This window comes from Spermophilus citellus, assembly GCF_964194105.1.
Source record: "Spermophilus citellus genome assembly, chromosome: 12".
Classification (NCBI taxonomy): domain Eukaryota; kingdom Metazoa; phylum Chordata; class Mammalia; order Rodentia; family Sciuridae; genus Spermophilus; species Spermophilus citellus.
The window spans coordinates 49,513,540-49,531,845 of NC_138198.1; the positions used below are offsets into that span (position 1 = coordinate 49,513,540).

The 18,306-nt window shown below is 50.7% G+C and overlaps 1 protein-coding gene and 1 pseudogene across 2 annotated transcripts; both read left to right on the forward strand.

Moving 5' to 3' along the window:
* The first annotated feature begins 95 nt into the window (after positions 1-95).
* On the forward strand, positions 96-10,840 carry LOC308631630 (protein patched homolog 1-like; annotated as a pseudogene). The gene is made up of 5 exons (XR_014024322.1): positions 96-118; positions 1,218-1,584; positions 3,840-3,961; positions 6,813-6,955; positions 10,027-10,840. The product of XR_014024322.1 is annotated as a protein patched homolog 1-like (transcript).
* LOC308631631 (protein patched homolog 1-like) lies at positions 10,397-13,519 on the forward strand (the record flags this gene model as incomplete). The annotated part of the gene is made up of 4 exons (XM_081263009.1): positions 10,397-10,402; positions 10,613-10,875; positions 11,856-12,475; positions 13,077-13,519. 3 exons carry the CDS (start codon positions 10,397-10,399, stop codon positions 12,472-12,474), a joined length of 888 nt encoding a protein of 295 aa, XP_081119135.1. The 3' UTR covers position 12,475; positions 13,077-13,519.
* Between the last annotated feature and the right edge of the window lie 4,787 nt (positions 13,520-18,306).

Below are 18,306 nucleotides of genomic sequence, written 5' to 3' on the forward strand. Positions count from 1 at the left end.
CGCTCGCTCACGCTGGGAAACGAGTCTCTAATCTCCTTTTGTAGCTTAACTCTCAGACACTCCTCAGGCTTTGGTCTTGAGTGCCAGCTGTTCCCATGAATGTCAGGGACGCCTCCAGGTTGAGTGTTATTTTACTATTGCAGAGTTTTATCGCCGGGGATTATATGTTTATCTTAACTTTGTCAACTCTGGTGTTGAAGGGATTTTTGGCACGTTGGGTCATTCCTATAAGCCACCAAGCACCTGTGCTCTGTCAAAGCTGTTTAAACAAGAGTGGAGAAGTGTATACAACAGTGTCCTCTTCCTTTCACCTCTCAGCCCAGAGTTTGAAAGGTGGTTCTGGTGGATTCGATTTGCATTTACGTTGGAGATATTAGTAGCAGTGTGCACTTCGGATATCGGGCCAAGAGAGGATGTGAGAAAGAAGACGAGTCCTCTGCTCGCAGGGCCGGGAAGCCAGTGGGTTGTGCTTCCCTGTATCTAAACCCCAGAGTCTTGTGGCAAGCAGCCAAGGCTTGTCTTAATGAAAATTTATAGTTGAGATTATAATAGGGTAAATCATGTTCAGCAAGTCAGCTGAATGACCCCAGAGGGTCTGCAGGGCACAGCGGCAGGAACCAAAGGCTTGTTGCAAGAGGGTTTCTCCCCAGTCGCCCAAGACTTAGCATTGCATTAGCAAAGATGCAAGGGAGGTGTAAGTTGGTAGGATTGCTAAAGGGTAAGAAAGCAGAGCATTTTTCTCAGCAAAGCATGACCCTGGAATCATTTTGTGCTCATAGGGATCGAGGAAACCAGTCTGTACTTGGTGACTTCAAGAGTGTTGGTATGACAAAAAGCATTCCCAAAATTGAAGTCCTGAGGTGTTGGGCCCCTCACAAACAGTGATTGAGTGCTTCCAGAAGATTAAAATGGGGGGCTGAAGAATGCTCATATCATGGGCTCCTTGCCTGTCCTACCTGCCAAAAAAAACAAAGAAGGTTAATTATTGGTTAAAAAGCATCTCCATGATGGAGCACTTGCGTAGCATGCAAGAGGCCTTGGGTATAGTCCCCAGCACTGCAAAAAAGGAAAAAAATTAAAAAAAAATTTTTTTAAACCAAATATGAGCATTATAAAGAGCCCAAGATAAATGTTGTTTCTCCTTTATGTTAAAAAGAGGGGCCGTGAGCATGGTTTTCTGCTAAAAAGAGGGGCCGTGAGCATGGTTTTCTGCAAAGTTCCTCTCTCCTTGCATCACATCTATGCAGTGGCGTGGCAGGCGCTTCACCACAGCCCTTCCTCACCGGGTGCCCTCTCTCTCCAGTCCCCACTGCAGAGCCCATCGAATACGCCCAGTTTCCTTTCTACCTCAATGGCTTGCGAGACACCTCGGACTTTGTGGAAGCCATTGAAAAAGTGAGAACCATCTGCAACAACTTCACGAGCCTGGGGCTCGCCAGTTACCCCAACGGCTACCCCTTCCTCTTCTGGGAGCAGTACATCAGCCTGCGTCACTGGCTGCTGCTGGCCATCAGCGTGGTGCTGGCCTGCACGTTCTTCGTGTGCGCGGTCTTCCTGCTGAACCCCTGGACAGCTGGGATCATTGTGAGTTCATTACTAGGGTCTTTGTGGCTGTCAAATTCCTTTCCTCATAGCTCGTTCTGCAGCCGGGAAGTTGTGTTTATGTCTGGCCCTTTGGAGGGGGGTATCGATTGCATCATCCAGAATATATTTATTCGACTCTAGGTGGTGAGGTTCATGGTGGAGGTACAGCCTCTAATGGCCGTAATCTTGTGTCCCCTGCATTGCAGTCTGAAAACGTGGGCATACGAGATGGGGGACTTTTTAAGCACACTTTTGGTTTCAGCTCTGAGCATTTGTGAAGTAGAAATTTTTCTTTCTTCTTCATTCTACCAGTGTCATTTTGTGACCCCCAACTTAAAGGTGCACAGAAGTTCCTCCTCTGTGTTTGACATGAAAGGGAGACATAAAGAGGTCAGGGCCACGGTTCGAGCAAGGGAAGATGCCGTTTGAAGCACTTCTGTATGTTTTAGCTCCCAGGGAAGTGATCATCACCACTGCTACCCTGTTTTTAGGACAGCCATTCTCCAAAGTACTTTGTGATTTGAAGTGAGTTTCATGTAGAGTCCAATAAAATCATGGCAGCCTTTAAAAATTCCACGGAGTGTAGTAGAACCTTTAAAATGCCAAAATTATGGAAACAGAGACCAGGTTTTGTTTCTGCACAAGTTTGGGCACCAGCAGGTACGTTAAAAGGTAAATGTTTAGTCTGCAGATGTTTTTCACAGTACTCAGGCCATGGATGTTGTCCATCTTCCATTATTCTTCCCCAACCTTCCCCTCTGCCCGCCACCCCACCCACAAGAAGAAAGAGCCTGCCCTCCCCCCTCTGCCCTCTGTATACAGGGAGAGTCTTACTTGTATTTTCTTCCCCTTGGCCCAAGAAACTCCAGCACCTGCCTCGCGGCTCTTTCCATTCCCCCCCACATTTTTACAAGAGAGATAAAAGGCTGCTAGAAGCCGCTCCTTTGGACTCGAGGGTCTGCTGGTCCACCCCAGTTGCTCCTCATGTCTTCAAAGTGCAGCGGCCCCATGACGTGACCCACACCCGCCGCTGCCAGCTTCCCCCGACCTAGGCCAAGGCATCTTCACTTCGCCTGGGCGTCCTCCAACCAAGCCAGATTGCTTTGACCCTCCAGGATTTTTATCCTTCTCATCCCATGAGCTCCCTTTAGGATGGAGGGTGAGGCAACTCCAAACTCTGTTTCAACTCAGTCACTCAGAAGTGTCACCCGTGCCATTCCAGACCTAGCAACACGTAGAAGTTTCTTGTCTCTTTCACACGGGGGGGGGGGGGGGGGGATGGCGGAAAGATGATGGATGGTTTCCATGCTTAAGATCAAAGCAGAAAGCTGGGCGCAGTGGCCTGCAATCCCAGCAGCTTGGGAGGCTGAGGCAGGAGCATCCCAAGTTCAAAGCCAGCCTCAGCAACTCAGTGAGGCCCTAAACAACTTGGCAAGACCCTGTCTCTAAATAAATTTTTTTTAAAAGGTGGTGGGGGGGTCTGGGATGTGGCTCAGTTTTTAAGTGCCCCTGGATTCTATCCCTGGTACTAAAAAACAAATCAAAGCAGAAGAAAAGACCTTGTTGTAAACTACAGTCATTACCTGGGGATGATTCCAGAACCCCGCCCCCAGACACCCAAATCCATTGATACCTATATGTCTTATAAAATGGCATATTGTTTACACAGAACCTTTATGCACTTTCTGTAAGCCTTAGGTCAATCACGTTTACATGACATCTAGTACCTAATACAAGGTAAATCCTGACTGTAGTTATTCCAGTGTCTTACTTAGGGCATAAGGACCAGGAGAAACCTCCGTGCCTTCTCAGTACAGGTGCAGGGTTTTCCCTCCAGAGTATTTTCAATCCATGATCGATCGTTCAAATCCACAGATGAGGAAGACCAGAAACAGAGAGCCAATATATGTAAAATGTGCAGCTCTAGTTCTTCACAGATGGCTCTAGTGGAGTCGTTTTGATAGTTTTTTGCCTTACACCACAGTACAACAGCTATATTGGAAAAGCAACTTGCATGACCATACTGAATGGGGCCGATTATGCTCCTTCTTACAAAGGGACTGTACCAAGGTCTCCCTTCCCAGCAGAGCAGAGTGATAGGAAGGGAGGACCTTGTCCAAGGTCACAGCAAGTCAGTCCTTTGATGGCACGTGGGCCACAGGCATCTTCCTGCTCTTGCAGGGAAGCGCCCTCCCTGTTGGACACCTGTGTGTGCTGTGCCCCACACTAATCGCTCACTGTGTGCCTTCTCCAAGGTGATGGTCCTGGCTTTGATGATGGTGGAGCTCTTCGGCATGATGGGCTGAGCGCTGTGCCCATGGTCATCCTGATTGCCTCCGTCGGCATCGGGGTGGAGTTCACCGTTCACGTGGCTTTGGTAAGGGAGAAAGTTTAAGCAACAATTTGATGAGAGGGATCGTTTCCTCCAGCCCCTTTACTGGCCAAGTGGGGTCCTTTATGTTTCCCCACTGCATCACATGACAGGCTCAGGGCTGAAACGTTGGAGCCCTTTCCCTCTGGGGGAGTCTGAGGACAAGGGCAACCACAGAGGACCTGAGCCCTGAGCTGGCGTCAGAACCAGCCCCACGGAGTCTGCTCTTTTGATGTGGTCGACTGTCATAGTATCACCTTGGGTCTGGGAGCTGCCAGTTTTGTTCCCAGGACAGAGTGTGTGTGCGAGTGTGTGCGTGGGCATGCCGGCACCCAATTTTAAAACAGTCATAAAGTGGAGATGAAACAAGACCACACCAGCCACTTGGTGGGGACTGCCTGATGGAGGGCGAGATGAGCTGGCACCCAGGGAGCCACCCTCGACCTGTGAGCAGAGGCCTCAGTGCCACACACTCAGGCGCTGGCTCTTCCACCCGTGTGCACCCCGCTTCCTGACCCCCAGCCTTCAAATCCATGATGGCAGAAAGTAAGAGAACCAGCCTTGGTGTCAACAGGAAATCCCACCCCTATGCATCCGATGCTTGTGAATGTTTTGTTGGAGGAAATCAAATTTTAGAGGGGTCTTTGGTTTGGTTCAAGAGACAAGCCCATGGTGTAGACAGGTCAGAGAACCGTTCAGAAGGCTCGTAGCAGCATGCAGAAGTGATGAGAGCCTGGGCCCCTGGTGCTGTTGGTGGGCGTTTACTGAGTGAGGATGTGGGCTTGGAATGCCCCAGCCAGGAAGCCTAGTGCTGGACTTGGACCACGTCACTTCTTGCTTTGCTTTTGCAGTTCTGTGGCAGGCGTCCCGTGGCACCGTGGCCCACAGCCTGTGCGTGTCCACACAAAGTCTCCCACCTGTGCTATCTCTGGTCTTTCCAGGCCTTTATTATGCAGCCCAGAGATTATTAACTTTGGTATTTAAAAGGAATGTTTGGTTGAAATTATTGATTAAAAGTTCCTAATATAAAAATGATATTCTCTGAATTTGGAGCCTACATAAAATTACCATTTTTTCTTGGAGCTTGGAGGAAAGAGAGTTTTTTTTTGGGGGGGGAGGGTACCAGGGATTGAACTCAGGGGCACTCGGCCACTGAGCCACATCCCCAGCCCTATTTTGTGTTTTCTTTAGAGACAGGGTCTCACTGAGTTGCTTAGCACCTCGCTTTTTGCTGCGGCTGGCTTTGAACTTGCCATCCTCCTGCCTCAGCCTCCAGAGCCACTGGGGTTACAGGCCTGTGCCACAGTGCCCAGCTTTTCTCTTTTTTTTAAATGATAGTCTGCCAGCCCAGAATTTAAAAAACACGTAATTCTAATCCCTTTTCTTTCAAAAAGGAGAAACATTTGCACACGAGTTACAGATCGACATGTAATTCGTTTATTCTGCTGGGAATGAAAGACCCGGCCTTTGAGCTAGCATTGCAAACAGGAGTGCTAGAAAAATCAGAACTGATTTTTATCCTGGAAATGCAAACTGCAGGCTTCAAACTGTTTTGCTCCTCCTCAAAAGCCTTTCCAAGAGCACTGTCTACAGGCAGGACACGGTGTTCTTATACGTGAAACTGTTTAGACAGTTACTGCTCTTACAAGGTTTATAACATGACAGAATAGACTTAACAAAGATGCTTCTTCTCCGAGAGTCCTGAAAGAAGTAGGCGGTTCCTGTCACTTTGCTGCATTTCACTGTAAGCCACGGGAGACACATGGCAATGGTGTCATGGTCCAGATATGGCACAGAGCAAAAGGACGCCAACCCCCTTTCCTCCCAAGAGCAGAAGGCAGCTGTGTTGACCGCACTGTCTTTCCCAACTCTGGAAAGAGTAGAACCCATTTTAGGGAAAATACGACTCATAAAATGAGTGTATATACTTGTGTTTCTTCATCTGTTAAGAAAAATGACTCTCCTTGTCCTTGCACAGGGCATTTGAGTGACGGGGATGCCCCACAGGGTTCCCGGCCCTCTCTGAGCTCTCTTTTGGAACATCCCAGAGCAGCCCAAACCATTGAGCAGAGAGAAAACTTGTCCCAGGCACAGGGCTCCCTGCTGGAGTCCCGCTATGGGAGCAGGCAGGGAAGAATAATCCCTAAGTCACATTCAGAGGGTCCTGGGTCGCGTTCCCCAACCACCTGATTAACATCACACCTCCTCTACCCAGTCCCACTTGGTACAGGTCAAGCAGTCCTGACTCGGAGAAGCTCAAGGCGCACGTAGGCGGCAGGGGCGTGTCCCTGTACACAGGGGCAGGCTTGGGCCAACTGGAGGTCTGGTCCCTCTTTGTCATGCCTTTGTGGTGCTCAGTTTGAAACAGTGACAATTCTTCTCTTGGCATGATCACTAGAGGACATGTATTCAGCACCCAGTTGCCTGTGACACTGAGCTGAACCCTTGGGGAAACAAGATCTTGACCATCTAAAACATCCTCCAGAACATTGGTGCTTTCAAACTGGAGGCCTCCGTGTGAGCAGTGAGCTTCTTCAGGGGGACAAACACTTACAGACGAGGGGCAGTGAAAGAAAATGTTCCCCCACATTTTGGTGTAGTTTTGGTTTGGTTTGGTTCAAGATTTACATCGACGCGAATGTGCCCCAATCCCCCCGGAACCAGGACATTGTCGTGTGAGCCTCCATCAAGGCTAGGCTTGAGCCACCCTGGTTAAACATTCCTGGAGCTAAACAGTAAACTCGGAGGAGGGAGTGTCGGGGATGGCCAAAGGCAGCTCACAGCATTTCAGACAAAGCAAAGCATCTGCCACCTGTGGTCTGGGGACCTGACCCTCTGAACCCTTCTCGTCCCACAGGCCTTTCTGACAGCGATTGGTGATAAGAACCGCAGGGCCGTGCTTGCCCTGGAGCACATGTTCGCGTCCGTTCTGGATGGTGCCGTGTCCACCCTGCTCGGAGTCCTGATGCTTGCAGGGTCTGAGTTTGATTTCATCGTCAGGTAAGGGAGAGTGCGAGGGGAGCCTCACCTTGAAAACCACCAGGCTTAGCTCTGTGCTGTTCGTTGCCCTGCCTTCCTGCTCCTGGGGGCTGCAGCATCTGCCCCGGGGCCCAGCCACCTTGATGGTGAAGGGTGTAAAGACAAGCTCTCCTCTAGAGCCCGTGGGAGGGGCGGGGCCTAGCAGCAGGGGCAGCTCCAGGTTGAGGCTGTTCGCACAGGTGACTGAGGTTCCCATTGATTGACCACATTTAATTTACTTCATCTCCTTCAAAACTGTTGAAAGGAAAACTTACAGATACCTAGAAATGGTCATCCAGACTTTGTTCTTTTAAGAGGTGAAGACAATGTGCCCAGATCTCATATACAAGTCCCCACTGAGCTTTAGGAAGCAGTGAGCATGTGACTTGGGTGTCACCCTGTGGACATCCAAGCCTGGTTTGAGTGCTTCTCTTGGGGGTCTGGAGGCAGGCTTTTTCTTTCTGGTTGACTGAAGTATGAATGTGACATGAAAGTAGAGTGAGTTTTCCCTCTGAGAGGAACTAGAGATCTGCAGGGAAAGAAGCTCTGTTCTCGAGATAGCGAGAGCGCCATTGCAGCTTGGTGAGGTGGCTCCTCTTCGATCTAACACAACTACAGTGTCAGGTAGCAAAGCCAGGAGAACAGAGGTGCAGAACAAGGACAAGCAGAACCCAATATGAGAACTGACTGGCTCAGGGTGCCTCAGTCTGCAGAGGGAGGCAGATCGGGCCTCCGTGTGTGTGTGTGTGTGTGTGTGTGTGTGTGTGTGTGTGTGTGTGTAACAAGGAGTTTTAGCTAAAGCCCACCTGGAATGAGCCACTGTTTGCTCACTCTGGTTTCACACTGGAGTGAGCAGAGGGGCAAGAGCTGTTTCCGTGTAGACCAGCACTTTTCTGGAACCATAAGTACACTTCTAAGTCATCTGAGGTTCTTGAAATGCCAACGAGATCTTTGGGGGCAGGGAAGGGTGGAATCTGCATTCCCAGCCAGCTCCCAGGCAAGGCCCATGCACGCCGGCCTTCTCAACACAGCCTCGGCAAGCCAATTAGCAAATGTGTGTTTGCCAATACCAACTAGATAGTTGCCTAACTTAGATAAAGGTTTGGGCCTATTTTGTTTTAAGCAGTTAATTTGACTTTGACTTTCATTTCTTCAGTATACATTTACTCAGACATTAGCATTGTCTCTTTAAGGTCTAAAAGCCCCGTGCCAAATAGTTTCTTTTGCGTAATTACTTTCTCATTGAGCACAAAGGCAATGAAAACCCCCAAGTGCCATTTTGCCTAAGCGAGCGCACCACGGGCCCCACCCACAGCCTTCTGTGTGGCTTAGGGCCTTCGAGGAGAGAGAACAATTCCCAGGTGGTTCAAGACCAGGAGGAGCAGGGAGATGTGCAGGGTGCAGTGGGTTGCTGTGAGCATCACAGTCAGCCAGGGTGCTAAGTGAGCCCCAAGAAGGAACCAAGCCTGAAACCCCAGGAGTGGGGTTGGGAGGGACCTAAAGGGTGGAATCTCAGGGGCTGCTTGTTCCTGTCCAGAGACCTCCCGATTCGATTCCTGTTTCAAACACTTAAGAGGGCTTCCCATTTCCCATCACAGGATGGATTAGCCTGATAGAGCCCTCTCTGAGGTCGAATAAGTGAGCAGACATTGTATACATGAAGCCGTCAGGAATCTAATTGGTCCGTTTATGCTACAGCTAAATGGTTGGGATGTAAATGTCTTAATGCCCGCCACTGATATCTACCTCCGCCTAACGTCCCGCAGTTTACATTAGAGCGAGGCATGGGCGGCTTGGCCTCTTACTAATGCAGCTCAGAAGTTTCTGGTGTTTACAATAGCTGTGAGGTATTTGTATTTTTATAGGGATCCTCTCCCCTTTCATCTAGTTTTGAAACACGCATCGGCATGGCAGAGTTGGGGGGTCCTGTCCCGTTTTATGATCCAGCGGACCATTAACAGCTCCATACCTTGCCCTCCCTCTGCCCAGAACATCCTGACCCACTCTCCCCCACCCCCAGCCCACTTCCATCAAAGCCCTAGAAATCATTAGTTCCAGAAATGCATCTTTGCTGAGTGTGCGCCCTCGGGCTGTGCCCAGCGTCCGTCCGTCCTCGGAACCTTTCCTGCTGGCAGGTCCACCTGGGTGCGGCAGAGGACCCTAGACCTTATCCCTCAATGGTGGGAAAGCAGAACTGCTTGTGCGTGCTCCTCTTCAGCCATGGTGCTGTGGCCTTTATGTTTGCATTGGCTGATGCAAAACAAGAGTATTCAGAGATGCTAAATTGTCCAACAAAAGGTTGGCCGGCAGCGCAGGCCCACCATTGTGGAGCGCCCTCACCCAGCACAATGCCCGCTCCCACGGAATGGGCAGCGTTTTCTTTGCGGAGAGCTGGTTCCTGTGTTCTAAAGAGGGTGCCATTGGGAGCCGTTTGGTAAAAACTGGAACTCGCAGAATCCTAGGCAGAAAGTTCTGATTAATGAAAGCCCAGGCAAAGCCTCACCTGATCCACTGGAGACTTAATTAGAGATTCTGCCGTAAGAGGCAGAAGCATTTCACAGTGGATTAGCCGCCTGCAGCAGCGGCTGCCTCTCCTCCCGGGCCAAATTGTTTAAATTCTACACCCTTCGCTTCATTTGTTTGCTTCTGCTGGGTTTTCGGGCACAGGGCCCCTCGGCATTGTTTGTGCTTTCAGTTTGCTCAGCCATTCAGCTCACACGCCATATTTTTGTGTTTGTGTAACACATTCATAAATAACATTACATGCCTGAGATTTCAGCAAATTAACAAACTAATTTTTTTTCCTTCCCTTCACGAACTAACACTTTGGGTTGTGGAATGTAGTCCTCAAAGTCATAAGGTAAAAAGAAAGAAAAGAAAAGAAACGAAAAACAGATCTCCTGTTGCATTTGAACTCTGGTTTTTGTAGCCGCATTTCAGTGGGGTGGGTTTGTTAATTTGGGGTGTTGGCATGCTGCGGTATTTGGGGACAGGAGGGGTAGCCTGACTTACCTCTGTCACGCTGAAGGTTGCTGTTTCTCTCTGTCTTCCAGGTATTTCTTTGCAGTCCTGGCGATCCTGACCATCCTGGGTATTCTCAATGGACTGATTTTGCTTCCAGTTCTTTTGTCTTTCTTTGGACCATATCCTGAGGTCAGTAATTATGCCAAGCGCAGTGTCCAACCCACAGGTCACCTGAGCACGGGTCTTCCACTGTTAATTTAGATATTTAGATACAACTGCATTTGCAGATTGTTTACCTTTTCAGTAAACATCTAATAGCAATGGCCTTTCCCCTCTTCCATTGTGATAGCCTGGGGGGGGGGTGTAGGACTGGCCTTGTTTTAAGCCAGCTGATCAGTCACTGGCAGCTTAGGACCCTGTATAAATGAAGACCATCCACAAGGTGGATGTTGGGGCATAATGGCGGTAAAGGGTGCACATGTCACCTTTCCAGTGTCAAAAACCAGAGGGCAGTTGTTCCCTTGCTGCAGTTGTGGGACCTGAATGTCCTCCAGGTGGCAGAGAGGTGGGTGGGTCACGGGGCAGGGGACAGACACCCGCACGATGCTTTGAGCTCTGAGACCACACAGCATTAGACAGACAGTCACACGTTTCATGTGGAATCCCCATAAACAGGTGTCTCCTGCCCACGGCCTGGACCGGCTGCCCACCCCCTCCCCTGAGCCACCCCCGAGTGTTGTCCGGTTTGCAGTGTCTCCCAGCCACACGAACAACGGGTCTGATTCCTCCGACTCGGAGTACAGCTCTCAGACCACGGTGTCCGGCCTCAGTGAGGAGCTGCGGCAGTACGAGGCCCAGCAGGGCACCGGGGGTCGTCCCCACCGAGTGATCGTGGAAGCCACAGAAAACCCAGTAACCCAGTCTTCGCCCGTTCCACCGTAAGTTGCCGCGGGAACCCTGTCTCCGAGGCCCCAAGCTCCTGCGTTCCTCGGCCCACCCTGTGCTCCCAAGGATGGCCTTGCCCCCGCCCTAGGCCCAGAGCTCAGCTTCCAGAAGCCCAGGAAGGTTCCAAGACTCGTGTTGCTCCACCAAGGCCCCCTGCCATCCTGCCAGGAAATGGGTATTCCAGTCCCAGGCCAGAGCAGCCCTTCCATGAAAGAGAGAGGGGCCAACCCAATAACCTCGATTGTCCTGCCCTTGCCCCCCCCCCCCCCCCCCCCTGATGATGCCTGCTGAGCTGCAGTGTGAATCTGGTTTTGTTCAGCAGGAGCCTAAAAATAGGTACAAGCTGAAGGACTTTGAATTTGGTCACGGTCCTTTTGATTGATGTGGCCACTGTGTTGCTCCGTGCTTTGTATAGAGACCCAGAAACCAGACTCCTAACAAGCGGACAGAGCCGCCCTGCCCAAGAACTTTCTGCGATGGTGGACGTGCTCTCTCCCTGCTCTCCAGCATCGTAGCCGCTGGCCACATGTGACTGAGGGACACTTGAAATGTGGCTCGTGTAACTGAGGAAATGCACTTTGCATTTCTGTTCGTTTAAACTTAAATAACCACGTGTCTCTGATGGCTACCACACCCAGCAGTGCGGAGTGGACAGTCCTGCCCACGGCCCGTGTTGTGGCCGGCAGGGCTGGATGATACTTTGCAGTTTTTAGAAGAGAGGAGCCCAGGGCCTGGCTGGACTGAGCAGGGCAGGGTGGTGGGTGGGCTGGAGGAAGCAGCTGGGACGGCCTCCTGCCGGAGCCCTGCATTTATAAGCAGCCTGCACTTGTGTCCAGCCAGCTGTGTCAGGGCAAGCCTGGAAACAGGATTTCAGAGTGCGTCCCCTGCCACATCCCGGAGGGGTGTGGAGAGCTTCCCTCATAGGCAGAAGGTCCCCATTGGCTCCCTGGGGCTGACGGTTGGGGGTCTGGAGGGAGCAGTGCCCAACCTGGGGTTGGCACCTGCCGCCTGTGTTGACCTGTCCTCACCCTCTGCAGGTGATCCATCCTGAATCAAGGCATCACCCACCCTCGAACCCTCGACAGCAGCCTCACCTGGACTCGGGCTCCCTGCCCCCCGGACAGCAAAGCCAGCAGACCCGCAGGGACCCTGCCAGAGAAGGCTTGCGGCCACCCCCCTACAGACCGCGCAGAGACGCTTTTGAAATTCCTACTGAAGGGCATTCTGGCCCTAGCAATAAGGACCGCTCCGGCCCCCGGGGGGCCCGTTCTCACAACCCTCGGAACCCAGCGTCCACTGCCTTGGGCAGCTCCGTGCCCGGCTACTGCCAGCCCATCACTACTGTGACGGCTTCTGCTTCCGTGACTGTTGCCGTGCATCCCCCGCCCGTACCTGGGCCCGGGCCTGGGCGGAACCCCCGAGGGGGTCTCTGCCCAGGCTACGAGGGCTACCCCGAGACTGACCCTGGGCTGTTCGAGGACCCCCACGTGCCTTTTCACGTCCGGTGCGAAAGGAGGGACTCAAAGGTGGAAGTCATTGAGCTGCAGGACGTGGAATGTGAGGAGAGGCCCTGGGGAGGCAGCTCCAACTGAGGTGCGTGCTGCCAACACAGGTGGCTGGGCCTTGCACACTGGCCATGGGCCTGGGGTGCAGAGAAGCACCTGGAATCTCATGCTGTCTCTTCCGGGGGCCCCTGGCCATTGGCATATCCCGAGCTGGACCCCAGGGACCTGTCGACCCCAAGGCAAGGCCAGTGTGTACAAGTTTGTCGTCTCCGGGGAGAGAGTCCAGTTCCACCCTGGGTCCTTCCCCAAACCTGTTAAGGATGAGCACAGCTCGACAAGGGCCCTGAAGCCGCCTTCTACCTTTTGCTAGTGGGTATTACAGTGCCCTAGCAGATGCTCAGTGGCCCGAGCTTAGATGGGGTCCCATCACAAATGCCAAATTCTCGTGGGAGGTGCGTTTAATGTCCTGATACACCCATCCTTAATCATCTGGGCAGACCGTCCTCTGTGTGCCGTGAATACGCAGCTCCATGAGCAAACGTCCCTGTGTTCTGCCACTGGATGAAGGAAGGATGGGGACCAGCCTGCGGCCCCCTGGGCCCCTTCCCCAGCCGCTTGCTGTCCCCTAACCCTCTATATGCAGCCACCTGTTACCCACCTTGACGGCCCTTTTTGGTTTTCTTTTAAAGGGTGATTAAAATCTGAAGCAAAGAGGCCAAAGATTGGACCCCGCCCCCGCCCCTTCCAGCACTGCCTGAAGACAGCTGCTGGGAGTCGTGGAGACGCACCCCACCCGGAGAGCAGCTCGCCATCACTGTAACCCACTGTATTATTTTGTTCAATATTTCTATAAATATTTAAGAGGTGTACACATGTGTAATATAGAGGGAATGGTGTAAAGTAATGTGGCCTGGGGCTTCCCCGCTCCTGCCCCGCGGTGGGGGCTTCGGGGCCCCTCCCTTTCTGTACATTGGTCTCCGTGCCACAACCAAGCTTAATTTAGTCTTAAAGGTTCAGCATATGTTGCTGCTGCTTCAATATTGTATAATTTACCTGTATAATTCTATGCAAATATTGCTTATGTAATAGGATTATTTTGTAAAAGTTCCTGTTTTAAAATATTTTAAATTTGCATATCACGACCCTGTGGTAGTATGGAATGTTACTGTTAACTTTCAAACACGCTATGCATGATAATGTTTGTTGTTTAATGAGCAGATATGAAGAAAGCAGGTTAATCTTGGTGGCTTCTCTAGGGGTAGTTGTATGCGGTTCTCTGTTTGGTCATGTGTGTGAACACGTGTGTGATTTCCCAATGTACTGTACTATGATTTTGGGTGGGGGGGGGTTTGTCTGTTTCTAACGCTGTCTGTAATGCTTAGTGGGCTCTGCCCAGTCAGGCTGGAGGGGTCATGCTGTCGTTGTGGCTCTGTGTTGGTGGAGGGCTGGCCTTGACCTTCGCCGCACTCTCCAGGGATGGTCCAGGAGAAGCCTGGCTCTCTTACCATCACGTTGCCCTCCAGATGCCCCACCTCGTGCTTCAGAGGGAGTAAGCGCCTTCACCTTGATCCTGGTGATGGACGCTGGAACCTCAGGGTGTAGACCCAATGCTCTCCCTTGGTCAGGAGTGAGGAAGCAGGCCTCATGGTGGGTCCTTGCCCAGCCTCCATGAACTCTAGAAAAGCATGTAGCACTGTGCCCTCTCGTGATCAGCACACACCGCACATGTACACACACACACACACACACACACACAGTTCCCCCACGGCCCTGGTACAGGTAGAAAACCCGTTGGGTTTCTTCTGCCCACAGTAAACCCAGAGGTGACACTTTGAGTCCCTATGATGTAAATTAACACTGTGATTAAGTTTACAGTCCCCCTCTTTCTAAAATGGAACAGCTGGCTGGGGCTTCCTTAGTCTTCTGTAAAACTAAACAGTGAGCGTGCCATCTGGTGACAAGAGCCGGAAGTCCTGTGGGGTGGGGGCTCTCAGGGGTCCTTCTCTCCATGTCCATGTTGGGGGCAGGCTTCCTAAACCAGTCAAAACACGGTGTCCCTCTGCTCTGTGGTCACTGTCTTTTCGGTGTGACATTTACCGAAGAGCAGGAAGGTGTGATTACACACCTGGTAACGTGGGACTGAGGGGACCTGCAGGTGTGGACGGAGGCAGGTTACCCCCCGGACGCTATTCTTGAAAAGGTCTGCGTCTGTGTGGACTCCGTTCTCGGACTCAGAGGTCTGGGCTTCCTTTTGCCCCTGTAGCCAGAGACCAGCATGAGTCAGGGAAAGGGCTCCCTGCAAACCAACACAGTCACTTGTCTCTCAGGAGAGGACCAAGTGCCCGCATGGCTGAAGCCTTAGTTACTGTGGGGGTAACCAAGTGACAGCTCCCATTATCCCCCGTCCCACATGGAAAACCTTCAGAGAAAGGCAACAAGCCCCGGGGCACAGCAGCACAGTGACCTCAGACCCTGGAACTTGCCACAAAAACTGTAAGGTACTAATAGGAAGCCACCAAGGGCCCAGCCACCCCCTGCACTTGCGGGTGCCTGATCGTCAGCCACGCAGTCTGCCCTCCTGGCACGGGCTCTGCCAGAAAACTCCACCCCTACGCTCTGGTGCGCTGCTCCCTCCTCTCCCGATCCTGGCTTGTGTGGAGCAGGTGAACCGAGCAGCACTCGGTTTCTGTACAACATAGGACTTTCTCCAGGGTCACACTGGCCACAGCAGGACTCAGGGCTGGCAGGAAGCGAATTTCTCTCTCTCTCTCTTTCTCTTTCTCTCTCTCTCTCTCTCTCTCTCTCTCTCTCTCTCTCTCTGTCTCTCTTTCTTGTCTGTCTTGTTTGTTCATTTGGATGTTTTAATTTTTTTTAAAAGAAAATCTTTGCTGATATTTATAATTTTGTATCATAAGAATGTTTTCCTACAGTGTTTGTCATGCCAGTTTATAACAAAAAAAAATGCAGGGATTTTATTTCTATTGGAAACACTATTACAGCTATGTTTTACTTTTGAACAGAATTTTTATTTGTATAGAGTGCTTACTAATGTTAAATAGTTCAGAGTATATAACATTTACATTAAGGACTCATGGTAGGTTTTAGTGTAAGGAGTTTAAAGGAAATTAATATTCAAACTGGGTCTTGTTGTCTGCCGATTTGGGCGGAAATGAGTTTGTGTCATTTCAATTACAAAGATAAAAGTATGCCATATAATTTATTTATATGAAAATTTATTTTTGTAGTGTACATAGTAGTCATCGAGTCTTTTGACAGAAGTATATTTTTAAAGAATTTATATGTGATGAATCCAAGATGTCTGGAACTTTGCTGAGACATGAGTGGGGACACTTTTCATTGTAAATTGTGGCCAGGCAAAAGAAAATGTTTTAACAGTGTTAAGAGAGTGAGGGTGAGTGGATTTTCCCGCGATCGTGACACACGTGTTAGTTACCCTTGTGACCTAGGTGGTTCTCACCTCAGAAGGTGAAAATGTACAAACTCTCTAAATATTAATGTTCAAACACTGATAGAAATTCTAACATGAATAAAAAATAATATAACTTGTTGGTTATGTCTTTGTTTAGAGAATGTTCTTTCCCTGAAACACTTCACCAAGCAGTCCGTGTCTGGGACCCTCCTGGATTATTGTGGCTCCGTCTTGCTAACCTCCTCAGATACTCATTTTTTGTTCCACATCGTGGGGACAGTGCTGCTTTTATCCTCTGACACCAACAAAGTTCCTAAATGACCCTTCCGAAGAATTATCCCTTCTGTGTCATACTTCAAAGCAGTCCAGCTGGTAACGTGGGACTGGGGGGACCTGGTGCCGAGTGTCTTCTCTGAGTGCTTATTGACAGGTTTGCATCAGAGGCAAGGTGGGGGGATAGGGCCAGAAGTGCCTCCCACTGCCCAGCTGGACCCAGGGAATGGCCAGGAAGAACACAAGGCCCAAGCTGCTCTGGCCTGTACTGAGGCTGGAGGGAGGGGCCAGCCTACAGCCCCCAGAGTTGCCTGTCATTTGTGCACAGATTGTCAGCAGATAGCCATGTCCAGTTAGGTCCCCGTGGCCATGGCTGCTCTCACGCCACGACGGCAGGACCTGGCTGCCTGGCCTCCAGACCCTCAAGTATGTTCTCTGAGACCCTGATGAAGCAGCTTGCCAGTCCATCTTAAGGCAAGGTAGCATAGGCCAGGCTGCTCCAGTGTGGTCCATGAATCAGCACACCTTGGAAGCTTGCAGAAAAGCCAAAATCTCCAAGCCACCCCAGACCTACTAAATTCAGAGTCTCTGGGAGTGAGGCCCAGTCTGCGCTTTAACAAGCAGTCCCAGTGGTTCTGATGTTCCAGTGGAGGCCATCCCTAAATTCCTTCCAGCCTAGCGAGGCCACGGGTCTCTAATTTGACTCAGACTCCACGGCCAACGCAGGCCAGATTCTGGAAACAACAGAGATCCTGACTCCTCTGTGTGGTCTCTCCACAAAAACACATGTTCCTCTGTGGGAAAGAGTCGGGACCTGTGAACTCTGCGTTTATGGCTGGGAGTCCGGGGAGAGCAATTCCCTTTTTAGAGCTCTGCCGCAGCTGAGAGGAAGGACCTCAGGAGAGGCTGCGGGCTCCCCACCTTGCAGGCAGGGCTAGGAGGTCCACCCGGCCAGGCCCTGCTCCGCCCTTCCTGCCAGAGGGCTTCCCGACATCCAGCTGGCCAGCTCTGACACTGGAAACTGCAGGAGCCTGTGTCCTCTGTAAGCGCATGAATGTCCCTGCTGATTCTGCAGGTGGGGAGCACAAGGCTAAGCGAGGATGGGGGCAGCTTCACCCAGAGATGCCACATGGGTTCCCCTCTGGGCACCTCCTCTGGATTTCTTGGCCCTGAGTCCCCATCTCTAAGGTGACAAGGGCCCTCGAACAGAAGCACGAGGGTTGCTGAGGGTAGATTTTATACTTGCACCCCTCTGCGGAAGCATTTGAAGTCATCACAGCAAACTGCCCGAGGAATCAGGTTTGGCTGACGAAAGGTCCTTGAAGGACCGTTTACCTGGGGGAAAAATAGCAATAAATTGATAAATAATTAATAGATTCCTCTTCCTGCCTCCTGATGTAATTGTCCACCTGTTCTTGAGCCCTTGAAGGGTGAATTCATACATAATGCTGACTTGGTTCATCAGAATCACGGGGTCATGTACTCCCAGAATTTGAGTATGGAAAATACCGATTGCATTCATTGGAATTGCATTCATTGAATGGGTTTCTTTGAGATGTGCTTTATGTCATCAAGATGATCAATCACCTGTCACCATCAGTTTTATATGAATTTTTAAAAAGAGATTTTTAAGAAGGTTTTTTAGTTGCATATAGACCCGATGCCTTTATTTATTTATTTATTTATTTTTATGGGGTGCTAAGGATTCCTCCCAATGCCTCCTGCGTGCTAGGCAAGCGCTCTACCACTGAGCCACAACCCCAGCCCAGTTTTATATTTTGTATAAGTGACATATGGCTAACTTAGTAATGTAAGAACTGAGTCTTTAATCATGTTGGCCTGGGGAAAGTTTTTAATTGGATTTGAGTTCTAAGATCTGCCATATTCAGTCAGGACCTAGGTAAATCAAGGCCCCGTGTTTCTGGCACGACAGACATTCGTCCCAACTTTGGGCAAGCTGCCTACAACCCCGTTCCAGGCCACAGTCTGGATGATGTGAAGGCAGGTGTTTTGTTTTGGTAACTAGTAACTGACCTCCCAAAAGGAGAAGTGGAAATGGGTCTCTTAATCACCTGAAAAATATATTTGCCAAGTTTTAATTACTTTTAATGAAGGCCGCACACAATGAGAACACGCCGCACCCACAAACCCAGATTCGTTCCCGTTGCCGGGATAGAGGGGGAGTGGGGCCCCATTCTCTGTGTACGTTTCTTGCC